This window comes from Equus asinus, chromosome 19 (genome assembly GCF_041296235.1).
Source record: "Equus asinus isolate D_3611 breed Donkey chromosome 19, EquAss-T2T_v2, whole genome shotgun sequence".
Taxonomy (NCBI): Eukaryota; Metazoa; Chordata; class Mammalia; order Perissodactyla; family Equidae; genus Equus; species Equus asinus.
The window spans coordinates 26,902,565-26,915,481 of record NC_091808.1 but is presented as its reverse complement, the minus strand read 5'-3'; the positions used below and the strand labels follow the sequence as shown (position 1 = coordinate 26,915,481).

Sequence of the window (12,917 nt, the reverse complement as noted above, 5' to 3'; positions counted from 1 at the left end):
ATTTTTAGCAAGTCTCCAGGTGATGCTGTTGCTACTGGTCTGGGGACCACATTTGGAGAACTATGCCTGCAGATGATTCTAATGTTTGAGAGCCACTTACAGGTGAGCATCATATAAAGCAATGTCTTTGAGTTAGAAGAAGGTGTACAGCAGTCATCCAAGAACTTTCTGGAACTGATGGTTTCACTGTCCGCCCCTAACCTCCTCTCACCCCATCACTTTCTCATATGTATCTTTTGACTCCTCTTCTAGAACTATGGCTTTAAAGAGCTTCCCAACTATGCTGACTCTGCCTCCATACTCACTATGCACTGCTAGGTGAATTCTTAGTGACTCTCATCTTAGATAACTGTTATATTCCTTTAGTCTTCAGGTATATTAGGTCTGGCTTGGCTTTTTTAGTGAGACTTTCCAATAATCCTGCCACCAGAATCTGGGCAGGCCTGTCTGGCTGGCTGTACATTTGGCTGGATTTTGAAAGTCTTCCCTTGTTCTAGAATGTGATGGTAGTGGGATGTTTTGTAATACCAGCAGCATAAAAGAACAACATCCCCAGATTTCAAATGTGCTTCAGTTTCTCATGTCAGGCTAAATGACCTGAAGAACTGAGATTTTTCCAAATCTCTCAGAACTCAAGGTGTCGTGGACTCTACTTCCTTTTATAACCAATTAAGTTGCTGGACCACTCTCATAAGGGTAGTGAATGAGGAGATCTTGTTTCTTATAGTCAGTGCCCTCTCTCGGCATAGGTGCCTCTGGCTCCCGTTATAGGATACAGGAATGCCTGTGTGTGACAAGCAGAGCCTCCTGGCAAGGAAACACTATTTCCTTCTGACTATAATATCCAGCCTTGTAGAGTCCAGGGCAACAGAAAAGCAGCATAAAAGAAATCTCTGTGGTCTCTTTGCAATACCACGTAATTTCAGGGCCCGCACCTCTCAGCAGGTAGGTTATTAGATTGATAGAGAGTTTGGACGGCGGTTTGTGATGCTGAGGCAGCTAGTTTGAAAGGATTCCACTTGGCCATCAAAGTAAAACCACAGTATATAATTGCCGGTGGATAGGGGCATGCAGCAGGGAGGTGATCCTGTAAAATTATTGGTTCTTTTCCCTACTATCCTGTGTGAATATTTAGTACATATTATTTTATTAATAGAAGCCTGATAGTGGCTTCTATTATTATTATTAATGGAGATGTAGTTCTTTGTAAAGAGAAATTAAAGAAATCTAAATTTAGGGCATTGTACCTTTTTTTTTTTTTAACTAAGGTGTGCTGTTTAGCATTATGTCATTGTCCTTTTGACCTAGGTGAAGGATGCTACTCGAAAGATTGCAAAGGCCTTTGCCATCTCTGGCCCATTCAACGTCCAGTTTCTTGTCAGAGGAAATGATGTCTTGGTAAGAAGTGCCAAGGTCTTTGAGAAGACACCACTGCTGTGTTAGGTCATGTTGGTTTGGGTGCCTCTGGTAATCTTCTCTGTAAACATCGCCACAGAGCCACTGAGACCTCTGCAGCTGGTCGTGCACGTGTGTGGGATGTTGCAGAGCATATAATGCCTGCCTTGTTTGAAGGCACAGGCTCTTGGTGGCACTGATATGTCAGTCACAGCTTTGTAAAACACTCTGACCACTGGAAAGAAGATCACTGTTCTCCTTCTGCAGGATAGTGCAGATGGGAACGGGAACTGTCATGAAGTGATCTGCATCTGTAGAGTAGCCACAAATGATGTGTGCTAAGGGCTGCTTTACTCCTTGCCCAGAGAAGAAGGCTTTGTGGATACTATTTAGCGGAAAAAAAAAAAAAGTTGAATCAACTGGGTTACCCTTAATTAATTTAGTCTATTTAATGTAACTAATCAGTAATCAATGTTGATTCAGCAGCTACTATGCCAAGTCATATGGTGACTACAAAGATGTGTAAAGCACAATGTCTGCTCTCAAAGATCTTTAGTTAGTGAGGACTGGGAAGAAGATGAATTTTTAGATAAGTATAATGTAAAGTAGATTATAATACAAGGGATACACAAATAAAATGGTATTGGAGTCACAGAACAGACAGAGCATTTCTGCTAGTGTGTGTGTGTGTGTGTACATGTGTGCATGAACATGTATTTGAGTGTGCTATGCCTGGTTTGAGGTGGGTCATAAAGACTTCAAGGTAGATTTTGATTTTGAGCTGGATCTTAGAGAATGGCTGGGATTTTGACAAATAGAAGGTGGAGAGGGCATTGCACATAGATAGAACATCTATGAGAAAATTCGGCACATTTTGGGAGATTGCGACTAGTTCAGTTTAACAAGATCATTTTTCTAGGGGAATAGTGGAGGGTACATTGGAAAGTAAGGTTGGGGCCAGGGAGTGATACAAGAGAAGGTGGAGAGGTGTATTGAGGCAGAGAGTAGAAGGCCTTCAAGGGCTAGCCTTTAATCTGATGATCAGTGGAAATCCAATCCAGGCTTCTCAGCAGGGATGTGGCATTATCCGAGCTCTGCATTAAAATAAATTTGTCAGCAATGGGTGAGGATGGAATTGTGGCAAGGAGGTGGAAGAAAGTCAGGGTTCAAAGATACTGACTGAAAGGAAACCAGTTAGCAAAAGTGCCAGCAGTGGGGAGAGAAGGGAGAGCCTGGAGGATCAAGAGCTGATCCCCAGGCAACGACAGCTGGACACCAAGTGGCAGGGAGGAAGGCAATATTGTTGTTCTTGGCTCTTACCATCCTTCTTTCCTCATGAATTTTGCACTCTCTCCAGGTGATTGAGTGCAACCTGAGAGCTTCTCGGTCCTTTCCCTTTGTTTCCAAAACACTTGGAGTAGATTTCATTGATGTGGCCACCAAGGTGATGATTGGAGAGAACATTGATGAAAAACCTCTTCCAACGTTGGAGCATCCCATAATTCCTGCTGACTATGTTGCAATTAAGGTAACATTTTCAACAATCTGTTAGTCATTTTGTAAATTCCAAGTAAATTAAAGGAATAATTTTTTGTCAAAAATAATCTTAATACTTTATGAACCTTCTAACTAAGGTGCTGGACTATGGGTTTATGTTCCCTTTGAATAATGAATGCAATTGTACCACAGGCAACTTTATACGAACTATTGTGCATTTCAAAAATACAAAAAAATATTTTAGACTTACCTGAGTTCAAAACTGTCTAGCTGATTAAATTATAAACTATATATACGCAACTGATGCATGGTGGTGCCAGTTTAGTAGGTAAGCAGAAATTCTGGACATATTTTTTTAGGATAGGGCTTGAATTATGCCCCTTTTGAATTGTGCCAAGACTTCAGGAATGCATGAATCTTGTAAAAGTTTGCTCTGTGGTGTTGGTTAAATTCTCGCTGCCACGGCTGCCTTTGCTTAGTTCCTATTTTCTTCAGTGGCTTGATTTTTCTGCTTGAAAAGTTGAGACAGGAGTTGCTATTTACAGTCGTGCCGGGAGGGTGATGAAATTGATGGTAACTTTATATGAAGTGACCAGGAAAATTCAAGATTTGTTCACTAATTTCCAATATATATGTATGTCTCTAATAATACCTTAACAATAAAACCGTTTTGGTCCCCTAGCTGCCTCTATATGCCCATGCACAGAGCATTCATAGTTATGAACTTTAACTACTTCACTGGACAGGCATGAGGATTAGTGAGATATGATATAAATATGCTTGAATTTTTTAGATGATGCACTTTTAGATGAAGCATTAATTTATAAATTAATTTATCTTGTGTGATAGACTCGTGGTATTTACATATTTTGGATGCCTTCAGAAGATTTTCCTTCCTATATGACTTCAAGCATAGTTGTGATACAGCTAAGACTCTGACCTCTGACTTTTACAGTGGAAGCTTTAAGTTGAAGCTATAAATCAAAAAATACTTATTAATCTTACTTCAGTTAATAATTTAGGATGCCTTGGGTTTTATACTGCACTGAGATGGAATGTCACTTTTTATGTTGGGGGAGGGTGGCATTTTATTGCTGGAGACTATGGCACGACATAAATTGTTAAAGATTTCAGTGGGAATATATATTTCATAGGAATTTTTTTGTTTGAGACCAACAAATAGGAAACCCTGAAACATATTTTTCTACTGGAGATTCTATATATGAATTCCAAGCTCATGTTTCTTTATTCATAGACACATGCAAGCATGGATGCGCATATGTGAAGGAATTTCCAACTAAAAACAATATTGATGGATAGATATGCATTTTTCAAAACTCACTGTATCTTCTAGTTTACTTATTTCCTAGTTATCATTGCATATGAATATTGACCTTTTTTTTCCAATCACTTGTTCATAGTCAATCTTAATATAGCCCAACGAGGTGGAGGGGATATCAACAGATGAGAGTGTAGAGAAATTGGATTGCAGTAATATATAATAACTTGACTAAGATGGCCCAGTGAAATGACCCCAGCTAGAATTCCCATGATAACTTAGAGGAATGCCAGAATCAAAGGAGAAATAGTCTAGACTAGATAAATGGATCTAGGCAAGAAATAAGAATTTGATTCTTAGTAAATTGCACTGATAAAATAAATGAGAAGAAAGCACTCCTATCTGTGTTCTAGTTCATATGAAAGTTCTGGGCAAAAGTATTTCCAAGCAGAATGTTTATCAAAGATTTTTAAGAGGTGTCAACAACAGTTTAATGTCTCAGAAGTCAGTTTACAGACAGACATTTTTGGCAAGGTGGCTTGTTGCAAGTTCAAATGATCAGAACAAGAAGAGAAATGTTTCAAAAGCCTACCAAGAAAAAAAAAATGTGTTTGAACTCTGTATTTGGGGAGACCAATGCCCAGTAGACTTTGTTTGAAATCACTCCAATGAGAATATGTGTAGGCCAGATTAGAAACACTGGCCCAGACTGGTCACAGGGGCCCTATTTACAGAAATAACTTGTGATTATTTAACCCAAGTTTTTGGCCTAGAGCTCTAGAAATTCTTGGAACAGAGTTTTAAAGATATTTTTCAAGTCAGATGTTGAAACCAAAGAGACTTTTTACGTGTTCACCATAGTCTAAATGAATCCTTTGAGAGATGATTCACTAAATATATTTATCTTCTTTTATTCCTTTTATACCTTTCTCTCACATATTTTTCCTCCCTGTTATTTCTGACAGGCTCCAATGTTTTCCTGGCCCCGGTTGAGGGATGCTGACCCCATTCTGCGATGTGAAATGGCTTCCACTGGAGAGGTAACTAGTTAATGATCCATGAACACTTTCATTAAATCTACTTTGAAATCTATGGCTTTATGATCTGACTATAGTAACATAAGTAAGTTAGTAAGTAGTAAGGGGGACACAAATTTCTTCTGCTATTGGAGTAAGCCTGAAAGGGCTTAAGAATTTTGAACCGAAGAAAAATCTTTCACTTTTGTGGACCAGAGTCTAAATTCCCATTTCTATTTTAACATGTGAATATAATGCATGTGTCCCCAATTCATTTCCACATTACACATTGAGAATATGTTTCAAATATTTCTCTAGACGTCTAAGTAAATATCTTCTGGGTGATTCTTTTTATTTTAAGGTTCTCAGGTCCCTCTGCAACAGCACCTCCTCCTCGCCCCTCCTACTTGCTAATATGAAATTAGATCCTTGGATTTTTCTCAGCAATATGTAAAATGAATGTACAGCATTAGAAAGATCATGGACCTAAATATTGTAGAATCTGTGGATATATGCAAAATCCTAGAACCACTTTCAAAGCAATTTTCAACCTCCTGGGGACTATCTAAAAACTATAATGGGTCTGGCCACTGGATGTCCCTCTTCACTTGTGTTGGGACTCTGTCAGCAGAAGGTTTCTTTAAGAATGTGAAATGTATTTCTTGTAGAGAGCTGTCAGATTCTAGAAAGTTCCCTGCATGTCAGTGCCAGGACATTTTATGAATCACCTAGCCCTTGACAGACTTACTAGATACAACCTTCAGATTCTCATCAGTGCACATCGAAGTGGCAACATCAGACTCTGAGGCATCATTGTTTCCTCTTGGTATTAAGGGAAACCTGAAAGGGAAAAATATTTAATTGCGGCAAATACATGATGCTTTATTTGGTTGCCTGGTTACAAGTAAGATCTGTGATGAGGAGCCAAGTGAGACAGAGAGGCAGGCAGTGAGGAATAAATGACTCTCTTGTTTGTATTTGGACCGATGCTTGCTTTCTCCGAGCCTCTTTGCTGCTTCTTTTAGTTTAATAGGTGAGAAAACCTAACTTTAAAACAAGGGACCTACATTCTGTTTCTCAGCTGTTTAAGGAGACACTCTTTGGGTTCCTCTTGATCCCATGGCCACTCAGTAGCAGGGCTATTTTCAGTCAGTCCTGGTTTCAGCTCAGGGAGAGATCTGTTTTCCTTCACACTGTTTTCTTTAGTGTGGAAAATAGATTTTCAGTGCCAGTGTCCATTCTGCCTCCAGACATAAATTATTGGAATTGTTGAAATATGAAAATATGAAAGAATTAGAAATTCAGCTCCCCCTTGTTGTCTGTGTTTCAGAAGTGTAGAGAGGGAATTCTTCCTCCATTATCAGAATAATATTTCCAAGTGTCACTAAGTGTGCTGTTACAAGGTCTATTTTATAACTGAAATCAGAATAATTCTAGCTTAGTGAAATCTCAACTCTGCTTCAAAGACAGATTTTCAGTTTCAAATCCCTTGTTGTGGGATTGAATAAAACTTTAGCTCCTGATCTAGGAAGGGGCGTTTTATTTTCCTGCTCATGGGGTGGGAATGTTAGTCTTAGTCTTTACTGGACTATCTGACTACTTTCTGTTTTTTGTAGAGAACTGCTGAAGCCTCTTACATGTGTTGTATCTGCACTTATGATGGGATTCCCTTGGTTCTTGCAGTAGAATTTGGGTCCCATTAACTTAGGTTGACATTATGTAAGTTAGGTGGCCAGTGTTTGACCAAAGAAAACGTTCACTGTGGAGTGAAAAGCAGCGTGTGCTGGCAGTCGACTGAAGGTCATATTCCTGAGAACGTTCCTTTCAGAGTAAGGGAGGCACTGGCTCAAAGAGTGAATTTAGCCTTTGGTGTTGTTTACTAGAACGGTGGTGCTGTACCTGTGCCCAATGACGATGTGCGTGGCAAAGTCTGCTCCCAGCATGCTCAAGTATGCCACTTATCTTCTAGTTATGGTGGCCATTAGATTTGTATTTATACTGTAGCACAATTACCCTAGATGAAGTTTCTGCATGTCCTAACATTATATGTTTGGAATTGTTTTTTACATACAGCTGTGGTATTCAGGATTAGTAAGAGGGTATTTTGGTTCATTTTATGAAAATGATAAAAAAAAAAACAAGCTCCTTTGAGATTCTCATGGATATATTGAATTTCTCAGAAGGCTTTCTCATAAGCTGTGTGAAATTACTCATAACCCATTGATCAGCAGTTGTGCATTTGTGCTACTGACCCATGAATTCGTGCACTGCTGCATAGCATTCGTGACTTACACTGTTATTTAAACATTAAGTCATATTAACATTTGGTAACTCACCGCATTATGGACCAGAAGCTGTGATTTGTATCCAGATAACTCACAATAGAATCTAGTTATGTAGCTCCATGGAGTGTTGTTGGATGGAGAAAGAATTGCTTTTTCATTCATTATGCTTAATTAAAAACATAAGATACGTCTGCCCTAGCCAGCCTTTTAATCCCTGGATTCAGATTGCACGGTCTTTGGGCAACTCAATAAAATCTAGCAAATAGCAAAGGAGTCTATGAGTAAAGTGCTTTCCATTTCTATGTTTTTTGGTAAGAGCAGTTGACTATTATTTGCTTCCCTTTATTTTATTTTTTTCATTTGTTCTAAACAGGTGGCTTGCTTTGGTGAAGGTATTCATACAGCTTTCCTAAAAGCAATGCTTTCCACAGGATTTAAGATGCCCCAGAAAGGCATCCTGATTGGAATCCAGGTAAGTGGTGTGTGGTAGTGTGTACGCCCGTGGGCACATGCTGGGAGAGGCTGAGGGAAGGGACCTTGATTGTGTTAAAGAAGAGGGGTGATTTGTCTTAAATTCCATTAAAGAAAACAGCAATTTATAGAAAGAATGGACATTTGTTCTCTATATGTACCCCGATTTTTGTCTTTTCCATTGCAGTGGCCAATACAAATAAGTGAGTAAATTAAAAAACAGAAAGAGAAAGTCTCTAGTGAAGGAGTATTTGTTCTGAAAGGGATTTAGGGTTCCCTGAAAAAGAATGTCTTCTATTCCTTGGTTATGTCTTGTCTATGTTTAGCTCTCAGTTCTTCCTCCTTAGCCCCTGAACATGGGCTTTCTGTAAGGTTGGGTCTCGCTTCCTCGTTCTCTCTCTCTCTGCCTGTGTCTCTGTTTGTCTCCATCTCTTGACTTTCCCCTTTGCCAGCTCATCCACGTCTGCAGTGTTCACTGTCCTATCTGTAATGATCTCCTTTAAATCATCATCCTCAGCCGTCCTGTATTTCTAACAATCTGCTGGATATCTCTCTGCATGTCTCAAACCCAGCATGTCCCAAACTGAAGTCATGTTATCCCTTCCTGACCTCTGTTCCTTTCTTCCTTATATTGATTCATTTGCATTTCAATTTCTGCTATATGTCAAAGATTCAAAGTTGAAGAAGACAGGGCCATTACTTGAGAAATTTTCTTACCCTGACAGTCTGCAACTAATTGAAAGTTCTTGAAAGGCAGTAACTTGATGGGCCTAAGAAAGTCAGCGTATCCCACAGTATGCTGTGGAGGTTCTTGAAGTATTATTATTCAGTAAGCCTTCTAGGTCAAAGCAGGTGAAATAATTAAAAGTGAATATTGTCATACAAGGAAAAGGGCATAATTGGTTTATCATTGCAAGTCAAATGTAAATCTTAGGGCAAAATGGTAGCCAGGAAACTTGTATTACTCCTTGGAATAATTATTGCAAGAATGTACAAACTGTTCTGTTTATAAATTTTATGAAAAAAATACAAGATGCTTCCCAACTGGTCATTCACGTTCATTTGAGATTAGTCATTCTTGAGTCCTATCAAAACAATAGATGCTCTTATATATCACCCCTGCTGTACTTTTAATAAGCTCAAACCCTGCATGGTTACACAAAAATCAATAAAAATATAATTAGAACAGTACCAGGTATTCTCAAGCCTGTGGGTGATTATTATAGATGCTATCTCATTAGGGTATCTTAATATCAGCAAATTAGGCTCTGGAGACTGGATGGGCAGTGGCTTTAGAGAAGTTTCTGCAAAGAGTAACTTGGGATTTTACTTCATAAAGGTACCAGAAGGGCAATGGTGAGCAGTTAGAACAGAGGCTAACAAGATGACTTGCAATTGCAGAGCTTAATGGCAGTTTAGAGACAGATCACACCATATGAGAGACTCATCATGTTATAAATAGATATTAAGTATTATTAAGCCACAAGTGTCAGAGTATTTGCCCAACTTCCACTTATGGCTTAAAGTTTAATGTGATACCTGGGGGCATTCAGAGGAGACCATGCCCTTATCCCCATCTTTACAACTAATCATAATAGTGCTAACATTTCAAAATACCAGTTTAAGAAGGCAGTGATGTATAAAATTGTGCCTTGTTTGGTTCCAGTGCTGCAGGGAGACGGGAAGCAAAAATTAATTTGATCTCTATGAAGTATTTGTGTGATTTTGGCATCGTTGAACAGAACTTTTGCTTTTAGGAAAAAAGGGTTCTATAGGGAAAAAAAGAGTTTTCTTAAAACAATGAGGCTCTGTCCATTGAAATTCTACCTTTAAATGTATTTTTTAAAAGAAATCAATGTTCTAGTAATTATATGAGTTATTGCAAAGAACTTTCTCCCTGTGACTAAGTACATAGTGTTAGGGATTTAAAAATATATGTATTTTAATTACACAGTTTAAAAAAAGTGTATTTAAAGACACATTTAATAAACTATTTACAGCTGTGGCAAAATTGGTCAGCAGATGTCTAAGCTTCCAGAATTGACAAGAATTATTTTCTGATCTACCTTATGTAGGAAGCAAGGAAAAGCTTCCATCCCCAACAGTTAATGTATAGTCTTTCCATTACTATATGGAGGAATTTCATTTATAGCGATTTTTAAAAATGTGTAGTCATAATTGTATTTGAATAATATAACAGAATATACTAGCTAGAGTGTTAAAAGCTATAAAACTCACTGGGTGTCTTCTTAGCTAGAATGGGACCAAATCTAATCTCAACTTTTTACCCAGCATTCATAGCAACTGTAGGTAAAGTAATTAGGGTTCCATATTTCAGGATACATTATATTTTTTTAAATCATTTTATTTAACATGATTCCACTTGGTCAGAAAAATTTATATAAACTCATTAGAATCTGTAATGTCAGAACTGAAAAGTACCTAAAATAGTACTGCTAATACAGTCATGTGTGGCTTAATGACAGGGACACGTTCTGAGAAATGTGTCCTTAAGTGATGTCATTGTTGTGTAATCAGAGAGCGTACTTACACAAACCTAGATGGTATAGCCAATACACACCTGGGCTATATGGTCCTAATCTCATGGGACTACTGTTGCATATGCAGTCCGTCATCTGAAACATTGTTATTTGGCGCATGACTGTATATAAATGGGAGTTAGGGCCAGTAAATAGAAGGGAAACCATTTAGTTGAGTGATGTAATGAAGTTCTAAGAAAGAAAGTCTAAAATTTCTTCTTGATTTCTTAAGATAGTCATTCATATCATATGATGCTGTGTAGAATTCACTCACAGAAGAGCAGTGATAGCCAGTGCTGTTGAGTTAATTTGCCTTCTTAGTCCTACATATATAAAATGGTCAATATCTACCCCATTTATTTGAGATAGAGCTCTTCTTTTCTCTTCATCTCCCCACCCTGACCCAGCTGCCTGCTATGAGTAGAAGAATTTAATGAAAATATCTTAAATCAGTTTTTCACAACTGGTTGTAAGAGAAAATTGAGGGAAAAGAGAAATATGGAGGAGAGGTAAAAGAGATTCTAAGCCAGGAAACATGTTTTCTTTTGTTGGTAGTTGAACACATATTTTAAATAGTAGTTGAGTAGTTACTAGCAAGTATTAGCCACTTCTCAATATTTAGTAAATAGAGTGTGTGTGCTCATGTGTGTGAGCATATGTGTGTGCTCATTGGTTATATTGTAGTCTTCCTAACTTTTTATTTCTCTTCTCTTTCCCATCCTACTCTTTTGCACACATACCCTCTGTTTCTGCCCTCTCAAAATTAAACCCTATGGGTCAAATTACCCGGGAAGTTTGAAATATTCATAATATTAACCTTGTGTAACTAGCACTTAGGAAAAAAAAAAATCAAGACTTAGATTTCATCAAAGGATCCTTGTCAACTTAACTATTACATGCACTGTGTCTCTGCTTTCCATCGACATAGATCCTAATATAAGAAAGGTATAATGCAGGTTTATATGGCAACAAAGTCATCTATGATTTTCCTGCAATGTTTCCAGCTTCCTTTCATCCCATAGGATTTATTTTTAGTTGCTGTGAGTAGGCAGTCTGGCTCGTTGTGAACTTTTCTGGAAGATCTTTTAGCAATAAATGATTCACTCCAGAGTCGTTCAAGAGCCCTTACTGTTTTTCCCCTCTGATTGGGCTATTCAGTGACGCTTGTGGAGTGCTGAGCACCATCCTGATGTCTGCACTTCAGCATTGCTCAGAAACACAAAGCGAGCATTTTATTTGAAAAAGACAACTCCTAGTGACGTGAATAACCTTTTACCTTCAATACGGAATCATTAGGAACAACTATAGAGTTCTCAGTCCAGACGTCCCCGTGGAGTCCACAAGCATCACACGATATTACCTTGGCTTTCTTTTCTGTAGCCAGAAGTTGGATTAATGTGAAAATGATAATTGGAGGAAATATATATTTTCTTCATTTTTAAAGGCCTTTCTTCCTTATAAACATTTTCTAGGAAATAAATCAGCTTGTACTTTTCACCTTTAGTAACAAACGGTTTCTTGCGCAGGTATTTTCAATCAGCTGTTGAATCTAGGGCTACTCAGATGCAAGCCGACAGCTGTAATTTCTTTTTGTAGAGAGGTTGTTTTATGTGTCACAAGTGTTCAGTACATGTTTGATAGAAGTTTATAATGTGGCTATGAAAGCCAACACCCCAGACCAGAGGCAGAGTGGTTCCCTGGCTGGGAACTGCCAATACTGTCATGTCAGATATTTATCTTTTCCACTTGGAGGACAGCACTGAAACAGTTCCATAATGAGCTTCTGACTAGTGTCTTCAGGTCTTCGACGACTTGCTGACTTATTTTACTTTAAAATGGCAAAGAAAAAAGTTAGATTCTTGTACTCCTTCTTCAACATTTTTCATTGTGACTTTGGCCAAGCTTAATGCATTTTTACCTCAAATTACAAAATGAGTGAAGGAGGTTCTTCCTATTCCCTATTTCCAAACTTAATTGTGCATCAGAATCACCTGGAGGGTTTGCTAAAACGCGGATTATGGGAATCCACTCCCAGAGTTCCTGATCCCGTCGATCTGGGATAGGGCCCAAATTTTATATTTTAAACAAAAATTCCCGGGTGATGCTGATTCCCCGGGGGACCACTTTTTGAGAACCGCTGTACTCGTGAAATGGTATTTTAGAAAACTGGTTCAACGTTATGTTCATATAGCCGTATATCATTGGTGAATTTTTGCTAGGAAAAATTTAAGAGACTGAGAACAGTTCGTTCAGTGCATGATTAAGGTACCAACTAGTCAGTAAGCATTTGCTAGACACCTTTATGTTGACCTTCTAATGTGCTTTGGTGCTTACTTAAGTCTGTTCTGTGTTTAGCAGAAGGTCACAATGTAATGTTCCATATTAGCGGGAGTTGACAAAATTCAGAAATTCATTTAGAATGTTTAATACACAC

At 38.2% G+C, this 12,917-nt stretch overlaps 1 protein-coding gene across 3 annotated transcripts in view; it reads left to right on the top strand.

Annotated features, from left to right (window-relative positions):
• Positions 1–12,917, top strand: part of CPS1 (carbamoyl-phosphate synthase 1) — a 127,967-nt gene that overhangs the window by 108,691 nt on the left and 6,359 nt on the right. For all 3 annotated transcript variants that reach the window (XM_070489803.1, XM_070489802.1, XM_070489804.1), the window contains 4 exons: positions 1,309–1,398; positions 2,753–2,923; positions 5,137–5,211; positions 7,846–7,944. In XM_070489803.1, coding sequence (XP_070345904.1) covers positions 1,309–1,398; positions 2,753–2,923; positions 5,137–5,211; positions 7,846–7,944 — 435 coding nt within the window. The remainder of the gene's footprint in view (positions 1–1,308; positions 1,399–2,752; positions 2,924–5,136; positions 5,212–7,845; positions 7,945–12,917) is intronic.